The 21,745-nt window shown below is 50.9% G+C and overlaps 2 protein-coding genes across 2 annotated transcripts; one reads left to right on the forward strand and one right to left on the reverse strand.

The window, feature by feature from the left end:
* Positions 1–732: 732 nt before the first annotated feature.
* RBBP4 (retinoblastoma binding protein 4) lies at positions 733–8,544 on the forward strand. The gene is made up of 11 exons (XM_010576050.1): positions 733–876; positions 1,531–1,676; positions 2,963–3,136; positions 4,046–4,161; positions 4,320–4,480; positions 4,606–4,732; positions 4,842–4,919; positions 6,065–6,141; positions 6,263–6,320; positions 6,412–6,522; positions 7,404–8,544. Exons 1-11 carry the CDS (start codon positions 818–820, stop codon positions 7,467–7,469), a joined length of 1,173 nt encoding a protein of 390 aa, XP_010574352.1. The 5' UTR covers positions 733–817; the 3' UTR covers positions 7,470–8,544.
* Positions 8,545–9,536: 992 nt separating this feature from the next.
* On the reverse strand, positions 9,537–21,132 carry SYNC (syncoilin, intermediate filament protein). Its single transcript, XM_010576331.1, has 4 exons — positions 21,056–21,132; positions 12,268–13,576; positions 10,848–10,972; positions 9,537–9,600 (listed from the first exon to the last, which is right to left on the reverse strand). The coding sequence occupies exons 1-4, from the start codon at positions 21,130–21,132 to the stop codon at positions 9,537–9,539; spliced, it is 1,575 nt and encodes a 524-aa protein (XP_010574633.1).
* Between the last annotated feature and the right edge of the window lie 613 nt (positions 21,133–21,745).

Below are 21,745 nucleotides of genomic sequence, written 5' to 3' on the forward strand. Positions count from 1 at the left end.
GGGGGGAACCATGCCCGGATCCCGGTCCCTCCCCCCCCCCCCCTTTTAACCCTTTGTTGGCGCCCGAAGGAGGGAGTTTGTCTTTTCCGAGCAAAGGCCGGTGGGCTGGTGTAGGTGGGGAGGGCCGCAGAAATGTCGTGTGTGTCCCCCCGGGAGGGGTGCAGGCAGCTGCCTGCCTGCAGCAGACAAAGAGATGTCACCGGCCACACAGCCGTGTTCCGTGGGTGCCCTCCCAAAGGTCTTGCTGCGCTCGTTTGGTTTCTGTAGCGGAGGAGGTTAGCAGCAGATGGTGTGAGAGAAAGAAGGCAGCAGAAGGAGCCTTGGAAAACCGGATTTTGGGAACTAGGAGTTCAAGGCTGCACCTGGACCGGTCTATTTAACAGCAGTTGCTGGACCTCCCGCACTTAAACATCTTCACCATTCTGGTTTTTGCCTCCACAACATCCTGTGGCAACAAGTTTTAGAATTTTGTTACGCTGTTTCTGTTGAGATGATGGAAATTTGACATGGTTAATTTCAATTCCTAGCCTTACATCCAGAAACAAGGATTAGCATGTGCAACAAAGGATTTTTAATCATCTAGCCACTACTCGAATAGAGTAGTCTAACACGAAACCAGGGTGTGATGTAGTTGGCTCTTTATTCAGTTGCCCACTCACAGTGTTGTGCGTGTGTTGTAAATATATTCATAAAGGCTAATCGTATGCATTTTTTTAAAAAAACTTTAGCAGCCTTTGATGACGCAGTGGAAGAACGTGTGATTAATGAAGAGTATAAAATATGGAAAAAGAATACCCCCTTCTTATACGATTTGGTAATGACCCATGCTCTGGAATGGCCCAGCTTGACTGCTCAGTGGCTTCCTGATGTAACAAGGTAAACTGATCCTTTTGTTGTTTTTTTTAAAGCAAAATAAATAGTAAATCTAGGATCACTTTTTGTTAAGGTAGGACAGTATGTGATTCCTTTCTGTCTTGATTGCTTTTTGTACCCTTGCCTTTCCAACAGCAAGTCGAGGACTATGAACACTAGAGAGATAATGAGACATTTATAATTTGGGAAAATGTCTTCTATTACTGAGAAGGTATTTTTACACATTTCATTTCCATGTTTTTCTTCTTCCAGCTTCACCCTCCCCTCTAATAAGCAAAAAACTACTAAAAAATAGAACTAGATATAATTTCTGTATAACCACCGTTTTGTCCTAAGCTTCCATAACAATGTTCTGCTTGCAGTGAATGTTCATGCCCTCAGAGTTGTACTTGGGAGGAGCTGCTAAGGTCTGTTAAAGGAAGGCATAGGAATGGTGGTCTGTCAGAGTGTTGTGCTGCAAGAATTTTAGGTTGAGGTCTTGAGTTCCAATAAGAGATTTCCTCTGGAGGAAGCGAGTTTGGTGTTGGAGCAGGAGAGCAATGATAACTTTAAACAGTGTTATTAGTGTTAGAAGCTGTCATCAAAAAACATTGTAATCAGCTCAGTATTTGTGTAACCCCCTTTTTTTGTTTGTCATGTAACTCTCTTCCCTTGCAGACCTGAAGGCAAAGATTTCAGTATTCACCGGTTAGTCCTGGGGACCCATACTTCAGATGAACAAAATCATCTCGTGATAGCTAGTGTGCAGTTGCCGAACGATGATGCACAGTTTGATGCTTCACACTATGATAGTGAGAAAGGAGGTAAGGAACCAGAGGGAGTTTTAACCATTTTCTCCTTCCCTTCTCAAAAGAACGTTTGTCATTCCTTAAAGTCAGGCAGCAAAGTTCAGATACTACTTCTAAACTAATCAATTTATTTTTAAGTGATACCCTTAATTAATAGACAAGTACTGTGTTTTTTGGATGTATGTAATGTCTTAATAATATAATGATGGAAAAAGAAGGTGGCAGACTTATTGCAAAAGTACATGTCGGGGGTAAAACCTCACACCTCACTATTTCTCATCAGGAATTGACATTGAATTTCATGGAGTACTGCTTATTGGTATTCGTATTATCACTTTTGCATTACATAAACTCTTCCAGTGAGAAAGTCACTGATGTAAAAGAATATTTTATGTCAGAGGAGTGTAGCATTTTAAATGTTCTTGTCTGAATTCTGCTGCCTGATAGTTGTGCCAGCCCCTCTTGGATAAAAAGATTATTGTGTTTTGTTAGGTATATCAGGCTTGAGTTGGATGCTTTCTGTAATCTTAGTTGGCTGTCAGCATTGCTACAAGTTAGACGTTTCTAATTTTTACTTGGTTGAATCACTCTTTCTACCTGGTGAAAGTACTTAATAATCCAATATTTGCTCTTCTTTTTGCAGAAAGCCTGGATTGTGCAATTAGTATTTTGATCTTCTTAGAGTTATTCATGAGCACAATGTTGTCTAATAAATACTTTGTTTCTATTCTATTTTAGTATTTCTCAAAAACATACTACTCCAATTTAAAAACAAGGCAAACAAAAAAACCCTCTTTTTGCAAGAATGGCGCTGTGCAATTTTGTGAAATACTAAGTTATTGTGACTTTACTTATAAAGATAAGGTAGCTTTAGCAAGTTATATTAAAGTCCTGTATCTTAAATGTAGTGCAGCAATTTGTTTTTACCAGAAATTTGTTTATTCTGCAATGCTGAATTTTGTTATATTTGAAAGTGCAGTTACATCACATCTGTTTCAAATGTACAACATGTCTTCATTACAGATAAGAGTTTTAGATATCATAAATGTGGGGCTTGTGTTGTTAAATTTGAAACAGTAAAAATCTGGGGGGACGAAATGGTCTTTAACTTAGCCAAAATCCTGATATTTTGATGTTACGAATAGAGGTGCTTAAAACAACATGCTATTTGAAAGCTGGATTCTTTCAGTTACAGTTGTTCTTGTGACTGTCTTTCAAAATAAGTGCTTGGTAGTACCAGATGTACTACCAGTAAATAATAATGGGCTTGTTATTTACAACTACTAAATTCTTATTTCCAGAGTTTGGAGGCTTTGGATCAGTTAGTGGAAAAATTGAAATTGAAATCAAGATAAATCACGAGGGAGAAGTGAACAGAGCACGTTACATGCCACAGAACCCATGTATCATCGCTACGAAGACTCCATCCAGTGATGTCCTTGTCTTTGATTACACCAAACACCCTTCTAAACCAGGTGTCTGCTTTATGTCTGTGCTTCAGAGATCAGCTAGCCCTTCCTTAAGAAAAAGCTGGTGTAGTGAAAAAGAGTTAAAAAGTTTTGTGGATTGCATGTCATTTGTGATTTTAGGGGAAAGTGGGTTTTTAGTGTAAAAGGTTATTTTATATGAAGTTTAAACATATGTATGCAATATGTATCAATAGAAAGGTATGCTTTTTTTTTTGCTGTTCTACTGCATGTTTTATCATGTCACTCTGTGTGTTGGTATTTGGGGTGGTGGAAGGAGGCTCTTTGGAAACTGTATGATTTGCTGGGTAGCTGAGCTGTTGTCCCGATATCCTGTAAGGATATTAACAGCCATTTACCGATGAACTCATCAAGATCGTATAGAGTAACTAGTTTTGCCACTCGCGGGGAGGATCAGAAGTGCCTTTCTCACTTTCAAAATGGAGTTGGAGATGATGAGGGAGAGAAAAATACTGCACCAGCAGAGTGTTCAGGAAGAGTTTTTTGAGCAGTAACTGAGATGAGCTGCTGTTCCTCCATGCAGCTAGATCAGGCGACTCATGCCAAAGCATGGAGGTGGCTACTGGGCTTCTGATTCTTCAGCAGGTACTGTAGCGCTAATTTAGAATGGACTACTGCTAGGTCATCCAGCCAGAAAAAAAAAAAAAAGCAGCTTGGAAAAATCTGCAGAGTGCTTTTATTAAGCTAAGAAGACAAACTGCTTTTTGTTGTTTCAGTGCATTCTGTTTTAATGAGGTGATTCTTCAGTTGGGGAGAGTGCTCAAAAGGCTAGAGAGGGATCCTGTTGAAAATGTCAAAGCAAAGTTTAGTAAAGCACAGTAAAACTTAATGCCAGGTGTTCCAGGATGTGCTGGAAATGATCCTAGGCACTGGATTTCTTACGCCACCTCTTTACAGACCCTTCTGGAGAGTGTAACCCTGATCTGCGTCTTCGTGGACACCAGAAGGAAGGTTATGGGCTGTCATGGAACCCCAACCTGAGTGGGCATTTGCTTAGTGCTTCTGATGATCATGTGAGTATTTTAAATATAGCTTGGGTACAATCTGCACTTTGTGCCCCGTGGCAAAGGTCAAAAATCGTTTTGTTTTTTCTGAGGGGGAGGAGTAGGGGAGGTAACAAGAGTGTCTGTCTAAAGATGCAATTTTAATTTTATTTTTTTTTTTTTAAAAGACCATTTGCTTGTGGGATATTAGTGCTGTTCCAAAAGAAGGCAAAGTGGTGGACGCAAAGACCATCTTCACAGGGCATACAGCAGTAGTGGAAGATGTATCTTGGCACCTGCTCCATGAATCTCTTTTTGGATCTGTTGCTGATGATCAGAAGCTCATGATGTAAGTGGGGTTAATGTCTTCAGAATCTGAGTGCTTCTGTCCCTCTTGCTTTCCCATCTGCTCCTTAGTCCCTCAGTAAAATGGGATATAAACCTTTGTTTCAATTCCATGTTTTCCCCTGACAGTTGGGATACTCGGTCAAACAACACCTCCAAACCTAGCCATTCAGTGGATGCTCACACAGCTGAAGTCAACTGCCTCTCTTTCAATCCCTATAGTGAGTTTATTCTGGCTACGGGATCAGCTGATAAGGTATGTCTGCCTTGAACTTGAAGCATACTTGTTTAGTTTCTGGTGCGTAAATGTGGATGTATTTGTTGGTTACTTCAACAAAAAAATGTTCTTATGTGTTTTTTCCTAGACTGTTGCTTTATGGGACTTGAGGAACCTAAAACTGAAGTTGCACTCCTTTGAATCACATAAAGATGAAATATTTCAGGTATAACAAAATGTCTTTCTTTTATGCACATAGACTTAGTTCTACTTAGCTGTCTGGAAAAAATGAAGAACATTCTTTTCTACTCTATGTTTTTATTAAGTGTACTTGCACTTAAAAACTCCTATATTCTTTTCTCTCATCTGCTTATAATTTTCTGGCTTATTGTTGTGGAGCTGTATAGCACTCTGTGTGGGGTAGAGCTCCAGCACAGATAAGAGTGTCCAGAAAGCCAGGGGCAGAATGTAACAAGCAAAGATCGAGAGCTTTAACCACAACAGAAGGGTGAAATGCTAGCAGTACAGAGTAAATGTAAATTATTCATGGCAGCAGATTGAAGCAGGGAGGCACAATGAAATGGCTGCAGTGTTTTCATTTTCTCAGCTTGGTCCTGTAGGAAGGCTTTAGCTGGTACCCATTAAAGGGGATCACCGGAACATCCTGTGACAACGAACAATTGCTAATTTTGCTGGTGTAAATATAGAATGTTAACATCATGGGTAGCATGTGCTTAGCAGATACAGTATTTCCATCTCCAACTCATGCCTTACTCAGAAGAAAAATATGTAGAGATTTTTTGTAGAAGGGTTACTAGTTAAGACTGTAGTTACCTCTGAATAAAGTGACACATGGAATCTTGAAATGTCAGGTTAGTGTGCAGAATTATGTGTTCTTTTCTAATCCTGTGATCCTATAAAGTGTGTTTTGAAGAGATTAATCTCCAGCAGAAGTAGTAAACGTAAGCTTTTGCGCAGTTAAGCTTAATTACAGTGATTTCTTTTCATGTATTAACTGTACTTACTACTTAAGGAATCCATAGTTTATATTTTTGCAATCCTTATTAAGGTAAAGAGCAGCTAATATCCTTGAGGGCTGTTTGCACTTCATAACACGTGGTCTTTGTTAGAGGAAAGCTTACGTGTGGTAGCTTTTTTGGTGCTCAAATGTCTTTTTAGTGTATGAATGTTCACAAACCTACCTCCTGTGTTAGAATGTTATTACTGGACATATCCATATTTCAAGTTAATATCAATTTGAATTCTCACAGAGCTTTCACAATGCAAAAGATAGTGGCGTTTGTTGTGAATGTCTGTGACATTACAGCTTTGTAAAACTAACTTTCTTTCTAAATTCATCCTTGTCTGTAGGTTCAGTGGTCTCCCCATAATGAAACTATATTGGCTTCCAGTGGCACTGACCGCAGGCTAAATGTTTGGGACTTGAGGTAAATCCCAAATTAGTCAATGTTGTCCTGACAAAATACTATTGACGAATTGCATCACACTTCAAAAAACAACCAACCTCCCACCTTTTCATTTTTCCTCCCCCCTTTTTTTTTTAAACAGTAAAATTGGAGAAGAGCAATCCCCTGAAGATGCTGAAGATGGTCCCCCAGAGCTATTGGTAAATCATTTGAATCTTATTGATTGTTTTGACTGGTTATCTCTGTGATGTAGATTTGAAAACATTCCCCTTTTTGTTTCCCCAATACTAGTTTATTCATGGTGGTCATACTGCAAAGATATCTGATTTCTCCTGGAATCCCAATGAACCCTGGGTAATTTGTTCTGTATCAGAAGATAATATCATGCAAGTCTGGCAAATGGTAAGTTGTTTGGGAAGGTGCGGGAAGTGGCAGATGAGAGACGGTGTTGAACTGCCTGGATTTCGGCATTCCTGGTTTTATTTACAGCTATCAGAATTACTCATTTTGTAGCACTGCTTAAATCTCAAAGGGATAGTGAAATCCACTTTAGGTTTGGTTGAAACAATGGTTTACAAATACTCAGAAGCTGTTCTGTGTTTCTCATGATTAAAAAAAAAAAGTATTGGTGCAGAATCAAATTTTTCCCTTCTACGTTTGAATGAAAACAGGGTGTGTGAGAACCCAAGATGAAGTTGAGGTTTCTGTTAGTTATTGTCTTAAAGAATGAAATCTTTGCAAATGATATAAATGTCTTCCTGAAGATGGAGAGGGGTGGTGGTGAATAGGAAAAGTTTGCTGGCCCTAAATTACCAGCTGTTTGAAGGTTTTGGAAAACAGTCTTGTACTATTTGAATAACCTTTGACAAGACCATACTCCTAATTTTTGTTTATCTATAAATTGTTTTCCAGGGGCTTTGTTCTTAGCAGCCTTCCACATAGTTCTTTTGGAAGGTGCTGCTGCAAAGTAGAGGATCTACTAAATGTATACAAAATAGTCTGTTAATTGAAGTAAGTCTTGCAGCGGTCTCTACTTTAACAAGGCAGATTTCCTTAAGCTACAGTAGCCTACAGGGTACTTATGAAATGTTTTGGAGATATGGCTCTTATGGAAAAGGTCATTTGCATTGCTTCTTTTATGTTAAATGGCCTTGAGGGGTCCGGGATGGGTGATAACATACCTGCAGATGAAAAACTGCCAGAACTTTTTGAATTGTTCTAGCAGATGGAATCCTGTTCACTGTGGTGGTAAATGCTTCTTCGGCTCCTCCACTGTCTTGCAGGCGGAGAACATATATAATGATGAAGACCCTGAAGGAAGTGTGGATCCAGAAGGTCAAGGATCCTAGACGACAACCTTTTCCTATTTTTAGTCTTTTTCCTTCTCTTCCCTCTCAGCCCTGATATTGACTTAACACTGGTTTTGAGACACACGTAGACTTTGTGTTCAGCCATCCTTCTGTAGATACCATCAACAGGCTTTTTAACCCAGACAGTGAGTACTCCCTAAGAAAAGGGCTTAGCCCGACTCAGCTGGTACTGTGCTGTAGCTCCTTGGTCAGATTTCCTACAGCAACCTCTTGCGTATAGGGCTGGCTGTCCCATTTTAGCTGCCTTCATCACACAGCAAACTTGGTTTTGTTTTTTTTCTTCTGTTGTTAGCTTGCTACAGTTGTGGGCTTTTGCCTAATTTAAACAAAAGTTAAATTGGTAGAGCTGCCAGAGTATGCCTGAGCCAATGGAGATGATACAAGTGTTAATCCACTGACAGTTCAGAAATGGTGTGGAAGGTCTTGTCCTCTTCAGTACAACTCAGAAGTCTTGGGATTCCTTTAGTTAATCTGTACCTTGTGGATTTTTCTGCCTCTGCAGATACAAAACAGACTTGCAGATTCTGACTTGAACTGAAATTAAATTTCTTTCTGTATTTTTTTGTCTCTACTGGTAATTCTGGGTTTTTCATTCCTTCCTTCCTTCCTTCCTTCCTTCCTTCCTTTCCCTTTTCTCCCGTCTGCTGGGTGACAGCGGTTTGGATTCGTTAGCTATTCCTGCAGAGCATTGTTCACCTTCCATGTATTTTGCTCTATTGTGTGTTTCTTGAGCTGTGTTTTCACATATATTTCTTTCCTTTCTGTGAAATGGTTTTTAAAACTTGGGGCCACCAAGTTGTAAAGGTGTATGTTTTTACCAACTGATGTACCACAGATGGCATGCCCGGTAACCTAAAACAGCATTGGTAGCTGGTATCTGTAAAGCAAACTAAATGTGGATGAACTACTTTTTTTAGGAGTTAGTCCTTGACCACTAGTTCCTGCACATCTTCCACTAGGGTGTCCTGTTCCACCAGCAACCTGTTACTCTCCATGCTCCTCATGACTAATTGCGTGTAAGTGCTTCAGATGGAATAAATTTTTTCTACGTAAATGCTGTGTAGCTTTGTGATTTTTGCACTGATGTTTTCCTTCCGCATTAACTACTTTGTCGAGTGAAGCGTACCTCTTCAGAAAGCAGGGGTGTAGTCTTTATCTATACGTGTCCTATGAGACTAGATGCCAGTATAGATATTCCTTAGTTTCTAACACGTGGACACTTCTCCCCCTCTTGTTTCTGCTGCTTTCTTTGTGAAATGAGTAAATGAGTACTTCATATCCCCAAGCAGTCAAGAATGCACTGAAGTGTGCCTTCCACCTGAAGCGTGCTGCTGTCTGGATTTTGGGTCTGCCTGTAGCCCTTACCACAGAACTTTTTTTTTTTTTTTTTTTTATTAGTCTGCAGCATGAATAGTTTGATACTTTGAAGTACCTTGGTTTGACACACAAGCTTGTTATTTTGAGACAGCTTTGAGAATGAAAAGGATCCTTAAACTCCGACCTTTATTTTCAGTGTGAGACTTTTATATAATATAAAGTGGAAACCTCTTATCCACAAACTAGTTTCTGTGGCCCACAGTGGAGCATAGAATCAGTTAGGTTGGAAAGGACCTTTAAGCATGTCACAATACAGCAGAGACTCTTGAAATACAAAAGAAAATCCTGTTAAAAGGATAAAGCTTCTCTCACATGTAAACTTTTAAAAATCAACCCCCCCTAACACTAGCTTCCAGAACAATACTTTCTGTATACAATCCACTATGAAACAAGACAAGATACATTTTCTGAACACAGTAAAACATATATCTTATCCTTCATATATGTCCATTGTTCAGTGCAAGTATTATTTCCTCTGCTCCTCTGTGGAAAAGCAGTTTTACTACATAATCAGCAGCAGCGCCTTGAGAAATACACACAAGCAAATGATTGGTATTCCTGACTTCAGGCAGCTGCTGCGCATCAGGTAGGATAAGCAGCAAGAGGCGAGGTCTCCTGCAGATGCCTCTGTCCTTTGCTTTTGCTACAACAAGGAAAAGTCCGCCGTTCCTAACGGTCCTGGTCTGCTTTTTCTTCCGATTTGCAAAGGTGGCCGTAGATTTCTAAGCAGCTCCTGTATGGGTAGAAAGTAAATTAAGGCTACTGGATATTTAGTTCAGGTACTCTGGCTGGAGAAAATGGGGAAGGGGGGCAGATGTTATTTCTGAAAAACATTCTTTCTTTTCACGGTATGGAAGAAAGTAATTAGGGAATGCTTAAACTGGCTCAGTATATGGTCTTGTGAGTGCGCAGACCTAGCCCAGCCCTTCCAGAACCCCTGGCAAACAAACTAGCTTTAACAGAAGGGAATGTAATTTTTGGTGTGAGCTATGGGAGATGGCAGCTCGGAGCCATACTTAACTCTGAGGTCCCTGGTGCAAATGTGAAACTTAATGAGGTGTCCTGACACACGAGAAACCTTGCACGCTATTGCTTCCAGGGACAGCAGTTTGTAGATTGCCAGGAGTTAAGAGACTGCGCTGCTGCACCCAGGCTTAAATATTAGTCTGTGATTTAGAAGGACCCCAAGCAGCAAAGACATGGGGTTGCTGGGATCTGGTCTGAATAGTAAATGCAGTCACTCTCATTAATACGTCTTGGAATGGCTGGTGATGTGCCAGGCTGAAACAGAGATGTCTTCCCCTGTGCTTACCATGCTGAAGTCTTACCTGGATAAAAGAAACTATAGCTATTTGTGGCAGGGAATATCTTCCCGTGGTGTGCTTGCATGAGGAGGTTTGAGTGGAGAAGAGGAAAAAAGTACTAAAGTAACAGTGAAGCTACAGAAAATGGTTAAGAGTGTGTACAGCTGAGATTGGAGTAACACATAACACCACAAATTTTGGTGAGTAAAATAGTCCACAAACTTAAAGACATTTTCTGGAGCTTTAAAAAATCCTGTGTAATGAAGACCTGAGTGAAACCAGCAGTAGGGAGTGATAAGCAGATAGTTCTCTCTCACTGGAAAGCACCCACAACGGTGTTTCCCAATCTAAACCACAGCTCCTTTCCAATATTCCTAAGGAAACTGGCACTTAGTTTTAAGTTGCCACGCCTGCTTCTCGGAAAGCAACTTGGAAAGCAACCTCCACTCCTTGTGTACAGGAATTTCCACCAAATCCCTATTTCCTGGATGGCCAAAGGTCTGGAGCTCCTGCTGTGCTGCCCCACCAGACCCCTTGCTTACACACCGGCCACGTGCCCAGGGACCGGGACCAAAAGCCCATGGTGTCCAATAGCTGTGTGACCACCAGCCTCTCTTCTCCACCATCCTCCTCCTCCCAGCCCCCCCCGCACTGCAGGGACGAAACACAGACGGACTTGTAGATGGAGAGCTCCCGGTGGAGGCTGGTCCTCAGCTCCTCCAGTTCCTGATTCTTGCGCTGCTGGAGCTGGACCCCGTTCTTCAGCTCCTTCAGCCTGTCTTCCAGCTCCTCAACATGTTCCTGGAGAGTAAGAAGACAAGAGTGGATTACCTGGGGGAGGAAGGCTGTCTCGGTGACCACGCTCAGCTGCTGCCCACGCTCTCATGGAGGGGGAATCTGCCTGTCGATGGTGTTGTTCTGGACAAAGCACAGCCAGGCTGATGGCTGGCCAACTACTGTCTTAAAAAAAACCTCTGCAAAAAAGCTTTGTTTTATTACAAAGGTGGGAGCTTGGGCTGGGATGTGATGCGCTGGGTTCTTAGGCTTCTCTCGGCTGGTTGGTTTCATCCCCTAGACTACTTTGTGTGTGTTTTGAGATGCTGTCAGAATTGTATAAACCCACGAGTCAGGAGAAGATAAACATGGAATTTGGGAAAAAGAAAATGTGGAGGCACATCAGGGATGCCCCAAAGTCCTGTCCTTCCAGAGGGAGTGGACCCTGAAACCCAAGACGAGCAGTGTTGTGGGCGCTGGTGACCTGGTCCCCAGCTCAGCAGAGAGGAGAAGCAATGGAGGGGGGATGCCAGCTTCCAGAAGCTGCTCAGAGCCAGGCTGGGAGGAGGCAGCGATTACGAGCAGAGAACAGGGAGTGTTGAAACAGCAGAGATTAATTGTGGAGCTTCTTTGCCAAATGTGCTCTTGTAGATATTGAATTGCCTTATCCCTCAGGACAAGGTGCCGGGGGGCGGGGGGGGAGATGCCTGGCGCAGCCAGAAATAACCCTCTCGGGAGGCAGCCTGGCTCCTGGGCTGTGGGCACAGGAGGCGAGACCCTTCCTGGCAGGGCTGGGCTTTTAAAAAAGAAAAGCCACCTTTACTTAAAACTGACTTTTCCAGGCGCCTTAGCTCAGCCCCCGTGCTAGTGCAAGCTGCAAGAAACGTGTGGTGCCTGGGCTCAGCAGCTCTGCCACCAGCCCGCTCTGGGAAGGAAACCTCCCGTCCTTCCCCTCTGCCTCATCCCTGCTTGCTGGAGCCATTTCCGAGGGGCAGGTCAAAACCAAGTAAGACTATAAGCAGGAGAAACCTTTTTTTTCTAGCAGCTCGAGTGAAGCCCCAGCACTTTCCCACCGCATCCCTGTAACCTTGGGTTTGCCCTGCGCCCAGGGGCTGCTGCTTCCCCTGGCCCGTGCCAGGGCAGGGGATGCTTTTGACTTGAACCAGGAGGAGATATTCCACCTCCTTACCCTCCTCATCCACCCCACTCCTCCCCTTGGCCCTACGAGCGAGACGTTCAGCATCCACATTTCACCGGCTGCAAAGAATGACTCCCACTCTCCAAAGAAGAGGGTGCGAGGGGTGCCCAGCCGGGGCACGTACCCGATACTGCCCGACCTCTTCATCCCGCTTCTGCTTGACGAGGATGATCTGCTCCTCCAGGCTCCGGTTCTGCAGCCGCAGCCGGCTGACCTCCCCCTGCAAGGGCCGCAGGGCTTCCTTCATCCCTTGGATCTCCCCCTGCATCTCCTGCAGCGCCTTCGCCCCGGCCTCGCGCCTCTCCAGCAGCCGCAGCAGTTGGGGCTCGTAGTGCTCCTCCAGACCCCGCCGGCTCTCCGCCACGAAGCTCTCGAACTCCATGGAGAGCCGCCGGCTTTCCTGCAGGTACAGGTTATCCTGTCGACACGGCGGAGCCTCCAGCCGTTGCCTCAAAACCTCCTTCTCCTTCTCGCAGGTCTCCTTCAGCCGGGACAGTTCACCAGAGAGCTGCCCAGCCTGGGTCTCCAGCTCGCCCCGGTAAGCAGCGTGCTGGGAGAGGTCGTGCCGCCGGCTCTCCAACTGGTACTGGCAAGCCACGCACTCCTTCGTCACTTTGAACAGCTTCTGCTTGATCTGTCGGATCTCGTCCTTCAGGTTGTCCCTCTCCAGCTCCACCTTGGCCAGCAGCCGGCAGGCTGCCTGGATCTCCTCGTGGGCATGGCGGATCTCCTGCAGCGCTGGCTCCCGGAGCTGGGCGAGCTCTGCGATCAGGCTGTCTCTCTCTTTCTCCAGCTGCTCGACGGCTTCGATGCACTCTTGGAAGTAGTCCCCCAGCTCTTCGAGGGTCAGACACTGATGCTCCGTGCCATCCGTGTCCAGGGGGCTGCCTGCCCCCTCTGCGTCCATGTCCAAGGGGATCCCTGCCCCCTCTGCATCCATGTCAGCTGGGATCCCTGCCCCGTCTGTGTCCATGTACAGCGGGATCCCTACTCCATCTGCATCCATGTCCAGTGGGATCCCCGTCCCACCTGCATCCACACCTAGTGGGATCCCTGCCCCACCTGCATCCACACCTAGTGGGATCCCTGCCCCATCCGCATCCAGCGGGATCCCTACTCCATCCACGTCCAGCGGGATTCCTGCCACGTCCACGTCCAGCGGGATCCCGGCCCCAGCCACATCCTCGTCCAGCTGGGACCCTGGCATGTTTACCTCCAAGGAAGTGTCCCCGACATTTGCCTGCAGCTCCTGGCCAGCATCTGGGCTGTCCCCGTGGAGGGGTGTCACCCCCACCCCTACCGCGGGGTCTAACGGGCTGCGCGAAAGGTCCGGGTGCGGAGCAGCACCTGCAGCCTCTCCCTGCGGGGCTGAGGATGCTCCGACTTCATCCAGCTGCAGCTCTAGACGGGGCTCGGGCTCTGCCATCAGGTCCCTGGAAAGAAGAGGAGATGTGAACCAGAGCAATGAGTGTAACAGGTCTCAGCGAGACGCGGGTGCCCCGCAGCAGGCTGAGCTGGGGGTGCGCTCGCCATGGCCCCACTGCCGTGACCATCCCCATGTCACCCACAGGCTGTGCACACTGGGCAGGGCATGCTCTGATGACAACTTGGAGCCAAACTGTCAGCTTTGTCATGGGCGAAAACAAGGGAAGAAAACCCTCTTAAAGTGACTGACTGCCACGGAGAAAGAGCGAGGGATGCAAACCCAGACCCCAAAACCAAGAGCTACTCTAGTGCCGAGAGAAACTGCCACCCTGTCGCAGCCGATCTCTCCCAGCGGCACCGGTGTGACCGGCGTGGACACTCCCAGTAAAACTTGCGGGGATTTTAGCATGTGGCATAACCTCACAGCAAGGGAATGTGCTTCTAAAGCACAGGCAGGCTCTGATATGGTTGAGATGGAGTAAAGCACCGCATGCACAGTGCCGGAGCGAGTGGCAGTTTCTGCAGCAGGAGCCCAGCAAGCTCCTCTTTGCAGAGTCATCCGATCCCATCATTATCCCCAGCCCCGGTACCTGCAGCTGCCACCACCAAATACTTGCGTCTCACATTTGCTCGGGTGCTATTTGGGGTAGGATGGAGAGGACAACCCTCGGGGACGAGCCGGGGCTTTTCCTGCTGCTTCCAGGAGCTGGGGCCGGTGGGTTTGGTGGGAGGATGCTCTCACCTCCCGGCCACACCGCTGAGCTCATGTCTAGTCATCCCCTGAGGAATGAGCGCAGGCTGGCACTCGCAGGCAGCCCTCGGCTTGCAGCAACGGCTTTAAGGAAAGAACTGATTTTCACCGATACTTTCTCTCCTAATAAGGTAGTTTTCGGCAGCGATGACACATCGCAGCCTCGGACTTAATGGCCCGTTGGCTGGAGAGGGGGCAGCGCCTGGAAAGGTGGAGAAAGGGGTCCGCTTCATTTTTCCTTGCCCTCCTCCAGTGCCAGCGCTTATTTTTCAAAGTTCCCGGCTCTGCTTTGCATGGGTGGGGCAGGGGGGGAGGACGGCTGTCCCACCTTCACAGTGGGGCTCAGGGGCTCGCTCCCACCCCCCCACTCCTCGTCCCAGAGCCCCCCAGGTGGGCAGCACTCCTGGGTACCCTGGAGGGGCTGTTCCCCGCCCCCCACTCCTGAGGGTCCACAGATGCTCCCCGAGTGCTGAACCTCTGATCCCCCCACCCCATCCCTGCACCCCAAGCTTTGGCAGCCCCCTCGCCTGCCCCACGCCCCCCAAGGATCCCGCACCCATGGGACCCCCCCTTGGCCAGACACCAGCCCCTTCTCCTCTCCCCCCTCCCTGCTCGCCCCGGGTGGGCTCTTACCGTCCTCCCCTGGAGCCCAGCACCTCCGGCTCTGCGCTGCACATGGGCTTAGCATGGGGTGGGGGGTTATTAATAAACAGGGTTGGAAATCAGACTCCCCGGAGCAGCCGCTTCGCTTGGCCACCGCCTGCAGTGCCAGCTGCGGGCTGCTGCTCCCTCCGCCCCGGGGAGGAGGAGGAGGAGGAGGAGGAGGAGGAGGAGGAGGGCGGGGAAGGCCAAGCCGCCTGCATCCCTGGCAGAGGCAGCTGCAGGGGCTGGCTGCAGCCAGCCTGCATCCCTAGGGAGTATCCCCCGCATCCCCCCATATTCCTCTCCCGCTGTTCCCACCCGTGATTTAAGGTGGAGGTTTGCTTAAACGTGCCCCTTCCCACGGTGCTGGGGGCTCCTTCCCAGGAGCTGCGGGGCTGGGATCCCGGGCAGGACGTGGGGGGCCGGGATGGGGAGAGTGGGGTGCCTGGACAGCGTCCCCTGGAGCTGCGTGGGGTTTGCCTCCGACGTGGGCGGCTGGAAGGGGAAACGCCAGAGGAGGATGCAGCACGTGGCCGCCAAACGCTGCGGCCTCATCCTGTGCACAGAGCGGGGTGCTCAGCCAGGCAGCGATGCACTCCCCTTGGTATTTATTAAAGCATATTCGTGTATTAAATACCAATAACTCAGGGGTCTTTAGGTGCCCCCGCTGGGCCCTGCAAACACCCCAGTAACGGCAGAACGCAGCCTCCGCTTCCTCTTCCACCCATAACCCCATCTCTGCCTCCCCTTTCCCCTCTGTTTTGGGGATGGAGTTGGTTGTATTTCGCTCCGCAAAGCCCTGCGGTGGCCAGGTGCCCGGCACCGCTGCCTTCGCTGCCCACAGACGTGGTTTTCCACCTCCGCTCACCCGCAGTGCCCGTCCCCATCCTCCCCACCCCGCGGCACCCTAAACCGCCCCTTCAGTGGTTATATTATTAGCATGTATTTATATAAAATACATATTTTAGATATATTGCCGTGTTGGCACGGGTGCAACCGCCCAAGGTGGTGACACGGCCAGCGGGCGCTTTGCCCGGCCGCCCCCCGTGGTATTAGAGCCAACTGAGCCTACCTCCGCCTGGGCCCGATCCTGCCCGCTGCCACCGTGACTGAGGAAGTCGGCACTCGCCGTTCAGGAAGTCGCCAGCTTACGTGCCCCAAAATCGCCCAGCAACGCGTACCACAGCTTGCAACATCGCCCAGTGCCACCCTGTCCCTGCGTCACCAACACCATCACCGACACCTTGCCCATGCCTTGCTCGCTGCTGGGCTGCCGAAATCAGGTTTAAAATAACTGCGCTTGTCCATCTCCCGCGAACAGAGCTTTAAAAGGAAAAGGGAGATTTAGGTGGGGGGTTTTTTTCTTTTTTTTCTTTTTTTGTTTTGATCCTGTTGCTTTTTTCAGCATGACCCACCTTTTTTTTCTCTCTTTTTTTCCATGAAGCGCCTCTATTTGTGCCGAGATTTTTGACTCAATAGGAGAGGAATGCTGTTAACTCGCACAAGTCGCGTGTATAAATATATATCTAGAGCTGAAACTGCCAAGGGGAGAAACCTGCGGGTCGTGCGGGCTGGGTCCAACAAACCCTTGTAGGGGATGGAGGGGACGATGGCAGCGGCGCTGCAGAGCCCGGGCTGGGGTTTATCTAATGAGCTGCCAAGGGCAGGGTGGGGATTGAAGAGGCTCAGCTGTTCTCTCCTCCGTAAGAAGATACCCCGGCCCCGGCCCCGGCGCGGGGCTGTTTTGTGGATATAACCAGGCAACGGCCAGCTCGGGTGTCAGCAGCCGGACCCCGATGCGCTCGGCAGAGCCTGGCCGGCCACGGGCACGCGCCGAGTTGGGCCGGCACGGAAAGACACTGTCGTCTGCGAACCGGAGTGGACTTTGCTCGGGTAAACAGAGCTGGCGGGGAGTTATCGGTGCTGCTGCCGAAGGGGAAAGCAAAAGGCAGGAGAGTATTTCAGAGACAAAATGTTCCGGCTGTTAGAATAAATGGCAGCGGCTCCAGTCACTGCCCTGCCCCACCGCCGCCGCGGCGTCCCCGGCACGGACCCGGTGAGCGGCTGAAGACGGTCACGGGGAGCAAAGAGCAGCTGTGGGTCCCTTCGCCTCGCCTCCGCTGACCTGGTGCTGCCATCCCCCTTCCCGGTGGATTTTTCCTTCCCGTTACGCGAGGCAGATCCGCCCCGAGGGCAGGGAAGGAGCCGACACTGTGGTCTCGCCACCCTGGCACCACCATCTTGGCACCGCCACCCTGGCACCGCTACGGCAGCTCTGGCTCTGTCCCCATCCCACAATCTTTAGGGACAGGCTTGGTCCCCAACTTCGGGACCTCCTCGGCCAGAGGCTCCGGCAGCGCCGATGGCACCGCGGGGCACCCAGCCTGCCCAAACCCCAGCGCCAACTGGTTTTAGCAGCGGCGAAGCTGGGTGATGCTGCCAGCCCGGTGGTCTCCGCACGTGGCCCACCGTGGGTCTGTTTGCCGAGGCCGCGGGGGCTCCGGCTGCAGCAGGGTGAGCAGTGCGGATCTGGTGTGTCCCCCCCTCCATGCGCAGGAGCTGCAATCTGATCTCAGGGGGAAAGTGTGATTCATCGCTGGAGCTGGGAACGCTTCCAGGGACGGATCCTGGCTCGGAGGGCGGCAGCATTGTGCGCCTGCTCCTGCCCTGCCCTCGCAAGGTGGCCCCTTCACCCCGGCCGGGTGTGGGGGTCCCCGAGTGAAGCCGAAGCGGCTGTGGCTGCGTAGGGATGGCACGTGGAGGCATTCACCTGGGCCGGGGGAGGTTGGATGGCACTGGCCCCTTGGGAACAGGTTGGCTCGCTTCACCTCCTGCCTCAGTTTCCCCAGCTGAGAGCTGGGGGGGGGGCCCTGCCTTGAGGCCCACCACCAGCAGTGAGGCAGGGGTGCCGTGGGGATGCTGCTGTGGGAGTCGGCACGGGGTGAGCACCGCAGTCGAGTCCCTGGAGCTGGCACCTGGGGTCTCATCCTGCATCCGCCATGGAGATGCCGGAGTCGTTGCAAAACTCCCAGTGCACCGGCCAGGGCAAAGAGGGTCAGGATAGATCCTGCGAGAGGGAGGCAAGGTCACGCAGTGGGGCCAGAGGAGGAGGAGGAGGAGGAAGAGGAGTGCAGCTTGGGCATGTGCCCAGCTGGGGCAGAGACGAAAGGGAGCCCGAAGCGCCGTCTGCCCCGCAGGGACCTTGGGAGCTCCACGGGAGCAGGGCAGGATCCCACCCCTGGGCCACAGGCGCCGGCGGCTCCCGCTTATCTGGGTGCCTGGGTGCCAGGTCCCGCTCTGCCCTGCAGAGAAGGGGGACGAGGAAAGCGCCATTCCTGCCATAATTGCTCCCGAAGGAGACGCTGGCCCAGCCGGGGAGCGGAGCAGGGATGGGTGGGGGGGGTCTGGCTGCAGGGACCGAGCACCGGAGCTCCCACCAGCACACCCACTCCCGCATCGTGCTCCTTCAGCTTTACCTTTGCTCAGCCTAGATACCGGGCTTTAAACACTTGCAGATACTGGGTTTTAAATATTTGCATCAAGGCTGCCTGTCCTGGCAGCTCCCACGGCAGCCCCTGCGTGTGCCACCCCGTGCCACGGGCTTATGGGTGCCCCAAGCAGCACTCGGCCACGGTCTCGCAATGCCCACCACGGTGTGTGCGTGCGCATGTGCCCGTGTGCACGTGTGCGCACGTGTGTGCACAGCTCAGTGTGCACAAACAGCCCCGTAACAAGCAGCCATTGCAACCGGTGACCCACATTATTAGCAGCCCGTGCGCTTGTGCGACGGAGCTGGCAGGGGGCCGATGTGGTGGGGTCAGGCCTGAAGGCATCTTTGAAGCAACGGTGATGGACACCCTCTTCCCCCAGTTGCTTCCCGGAGCTGGTGGCTGCCAGCCATGCTCAGGCCATGCCGGGGGATTTCACGCCCCAGGTCTGGGGCTGCCATCCACCATCAGCCCCATCCAGTGCCTGCCGCCAGCCCACGGGGCAATTCTGGGGCAGATCAGCCAACCTGTCCATGACATCTCACACGGCACCCTGTGCCCGTCGGGCACCGAGGCTGTGCTGACTTTCCTGCGGGTTTTTCCCTTTGCATTGAATCCGGATGTTCACACGGGAGCCGGAGCTGCCTCTCATGACCACCCGGCTGGGACGCTGCAGGCATGGGTGATGGTCCTGGGAGGCCGTGGCAGAACCGTCCCTTCCCAGTACAAGGGTGCTGGGCAGGGAGCAACTGCTGCTACTTATTCATCACCATCTCCGTGTGCACTGCACCTCAATAACGAGCCATTTGCCTTCGTTCTTCCAATGACATTTACGGCCCAGGCACCCTTTTATAAAACCCCATTTTTAAAACAACGAGCACAGTGCTGATTTTAAGCATCGCACCAACCAGTCCCCGTGTCCCAACGATCGCTAGCAGGGTCACTCGTCGCTGGGTTTTTCCATATCCCGGGGCAAGCAACGGGGATCAGCGGCTCCAGCTCCGGCTCCTGGCCCTGTGGGAGGGATTCAGAGCGAGCGGCTCTTGCTCGGGGACGCAGCAGGGTGGGAAGCGGCACCCAGGGGCTCAGCAGAGCCGGAGTGGCTGTGCAAGAACCTTGTCCCGGCTACCTGTGAGCGCCCGATGTGTTAATGAGTAACGAGGGAGCAGCCATCCCTCCCCCTGCCCCGGCAAGGGGAAGGAAATGGGGGCAGAGGACGGGCCGAGCACACCCCAACGCGCCGGCTGCACCGAGCTCGTGCCGTCCCGGCGCAAGAGGCAGGATCTTCGGCGGATGCCGCAGCCGGTGGCCGATGCGTTTTGGCACCCTTAGGTGCCGTTTGGGATCTCGCCTCGCAGGGATCAGGCACAGGGGGGTCTTAGGCACATGGCGGCCCCCTGTCTCTCTGTCTCCCCTCCCGGGTGCCTCTGCCGTGGCCTCGCAGGAGCCGAGCTCCAGCCGGCTGCTCTCCCGGCGAGGCGCCCGGCATCCTTGTGACCATCTTGGCTGAGCAAGCGGAAAACGAGTTACCCAGCTGGGTACCCCGGCACGCTGCCGGCACCGGAGCTCTCTGGGGAAGGGCTAAAGCTTTCTGGGGCTCTGCACAAAGGACTGGTGCTTTAGGGAGCTCCTGGACTTCCCTTTTCCACCAGGACTGGGACTGTAACAGAGGGAAAGCTGAGGATGACCTTCCTCTTTGCCTTCCTCCTCTACTTTACTTGCCCATCTGACGAGAGGTCTCCCCAGAGGGTAACGGATACTCTCCCTCTCGCTGTGATTATTTGGACAATGCTCCATAACTGTGTGCAAATATATTTCTCAAACTGGTTCTGCTTCCATCGGAGGAGGGGCAAGATGTGAAAACCAGGATCTGTTTTTGGAGGCTAATGACTCGGAAGTTAGAGCCGGCGGCGGAAAGTAACACAAACACCCTAATTGGGGATTAGCTTTTCCCCAGCGCAGTTCACCTCAGCGTGGGTCACCAAAGCCTCGGAGGGCAGCGGCGTGCTCAGCCCTCGCCCTGGGAAGGAGCCGTTCCCCCGGGACCATGGGGGGACAGGGGGGTGCCAAAAAATCGCTCCCCAGTGGTTGCAGAGCTCATTTAGGTCTCGAGTCCGGGTTCAGGGGGGTAAAAGGGAGGAATGAGAGGCAGAGACCCAAAAGCACAGAGAGCCCCAGCCCTTCTGCAGGCATCACCCAGGATTCAGCGTCACATCCCCGTCCCTGGTCACTGGTACCACTGAAGAGCAGCAGGATGCTCAGATTTGCACAGCCCACAAGACATGCAGTGCCGGCCCCCAAATCCCACAGGAGATGGGAACATGCCGGGAAGCCCACAGAAAGGACAGTCTTCTTGTTTTATAAATTCTTCTAGTCATTTCCAGCAGTTGGCAAACTCTTCCGGGCACACAGCCAGGCACTTTGCGAGCCTCCAGGAAGGATGCGGCTTAAATGCAGCGCCGCAGCTTTTCACATCAAGAAACTCATCCGCACAGGGACCCAAACTCAACTGAGCCGAGAGCGTGGAAATGTGGCAGAAACCACCTGTTTTTTTGCCAGGCTCATGCCCCTGGCTTCGCCATCTATCCTGCCACTGACCCGCTCACCACTGGGATGTGTTGCCGCTCCGGCCCAGGCTCTTGTGCATCCTGTTGTCCCCTCGCAGCCGGATCCGCGTGGTCATGCTCCTGAGCAACGTAGGCTTGTAGCAAGCAATGAAACCTTTTATGAGAGCCGCTGCCATTCCCGGGCAAGCTCCCAGGCGCGCTCTTGGCTGCAGGCAGAGGCTGGTAGGGCCACGTCAAGCAGCCGAACCCCCCCCCCCACCCCATCCCCATCCCCGTGTCATTTCATTTTCAGGAGCTGATTTATTATTAGCAACAAGAAGCAGCGTGGCACAGGGTGTTTCACGGGAGCGTGTCGGTGGCCTCAGGTACGCCCAGGTCAGCCGCTGTTCGGGAGCACTGTGTCCCCCCCGGGGCGCTGCCATCGGCGGTGACATGGCAAGTGTCACCCTCGGGCCCGTCAGGTGAGGAACCAGTGGTGACTACGGGGAGAGGGCAAGGACAGGACACAGCCACCGACCCCGACTCCTCTCCTGGGGACAGGGACAGCCACCCCTGGGGACCCGCAGGACACCGCTCCGGGGGATGACGATGCTGTAATTCCTTACCCCGCTCCCGCACAGCCTGTTGTGCTCCGGTTCGCTCCCGCTGATGCTCAGCACCACGGGAACGGGATGGAGATGGCGGGGGGGAAGAGATGGAGGGTCCCAAGGGACGAGAGCAGCCCCCAGC

The sequence above is a fragment of the Haliaeetus leucocephalus genome, unplaced genomic scaffold (genome assembly GCF_000737465.1).
Source record: "Haliaeetus leucocephalus isolate CR32 unplaced genomic scaffold, Haliaeetus_leucocephalus-4.0 Scaffold517, whole genome shotgun sequence".
NCBI classification, from domain to species: Eukaryota; Metazoa; Chordata; class Aves; order Accipitriformes; family Accipitridae; genus Haliaeetus; species Haliaeetus leucocephalus.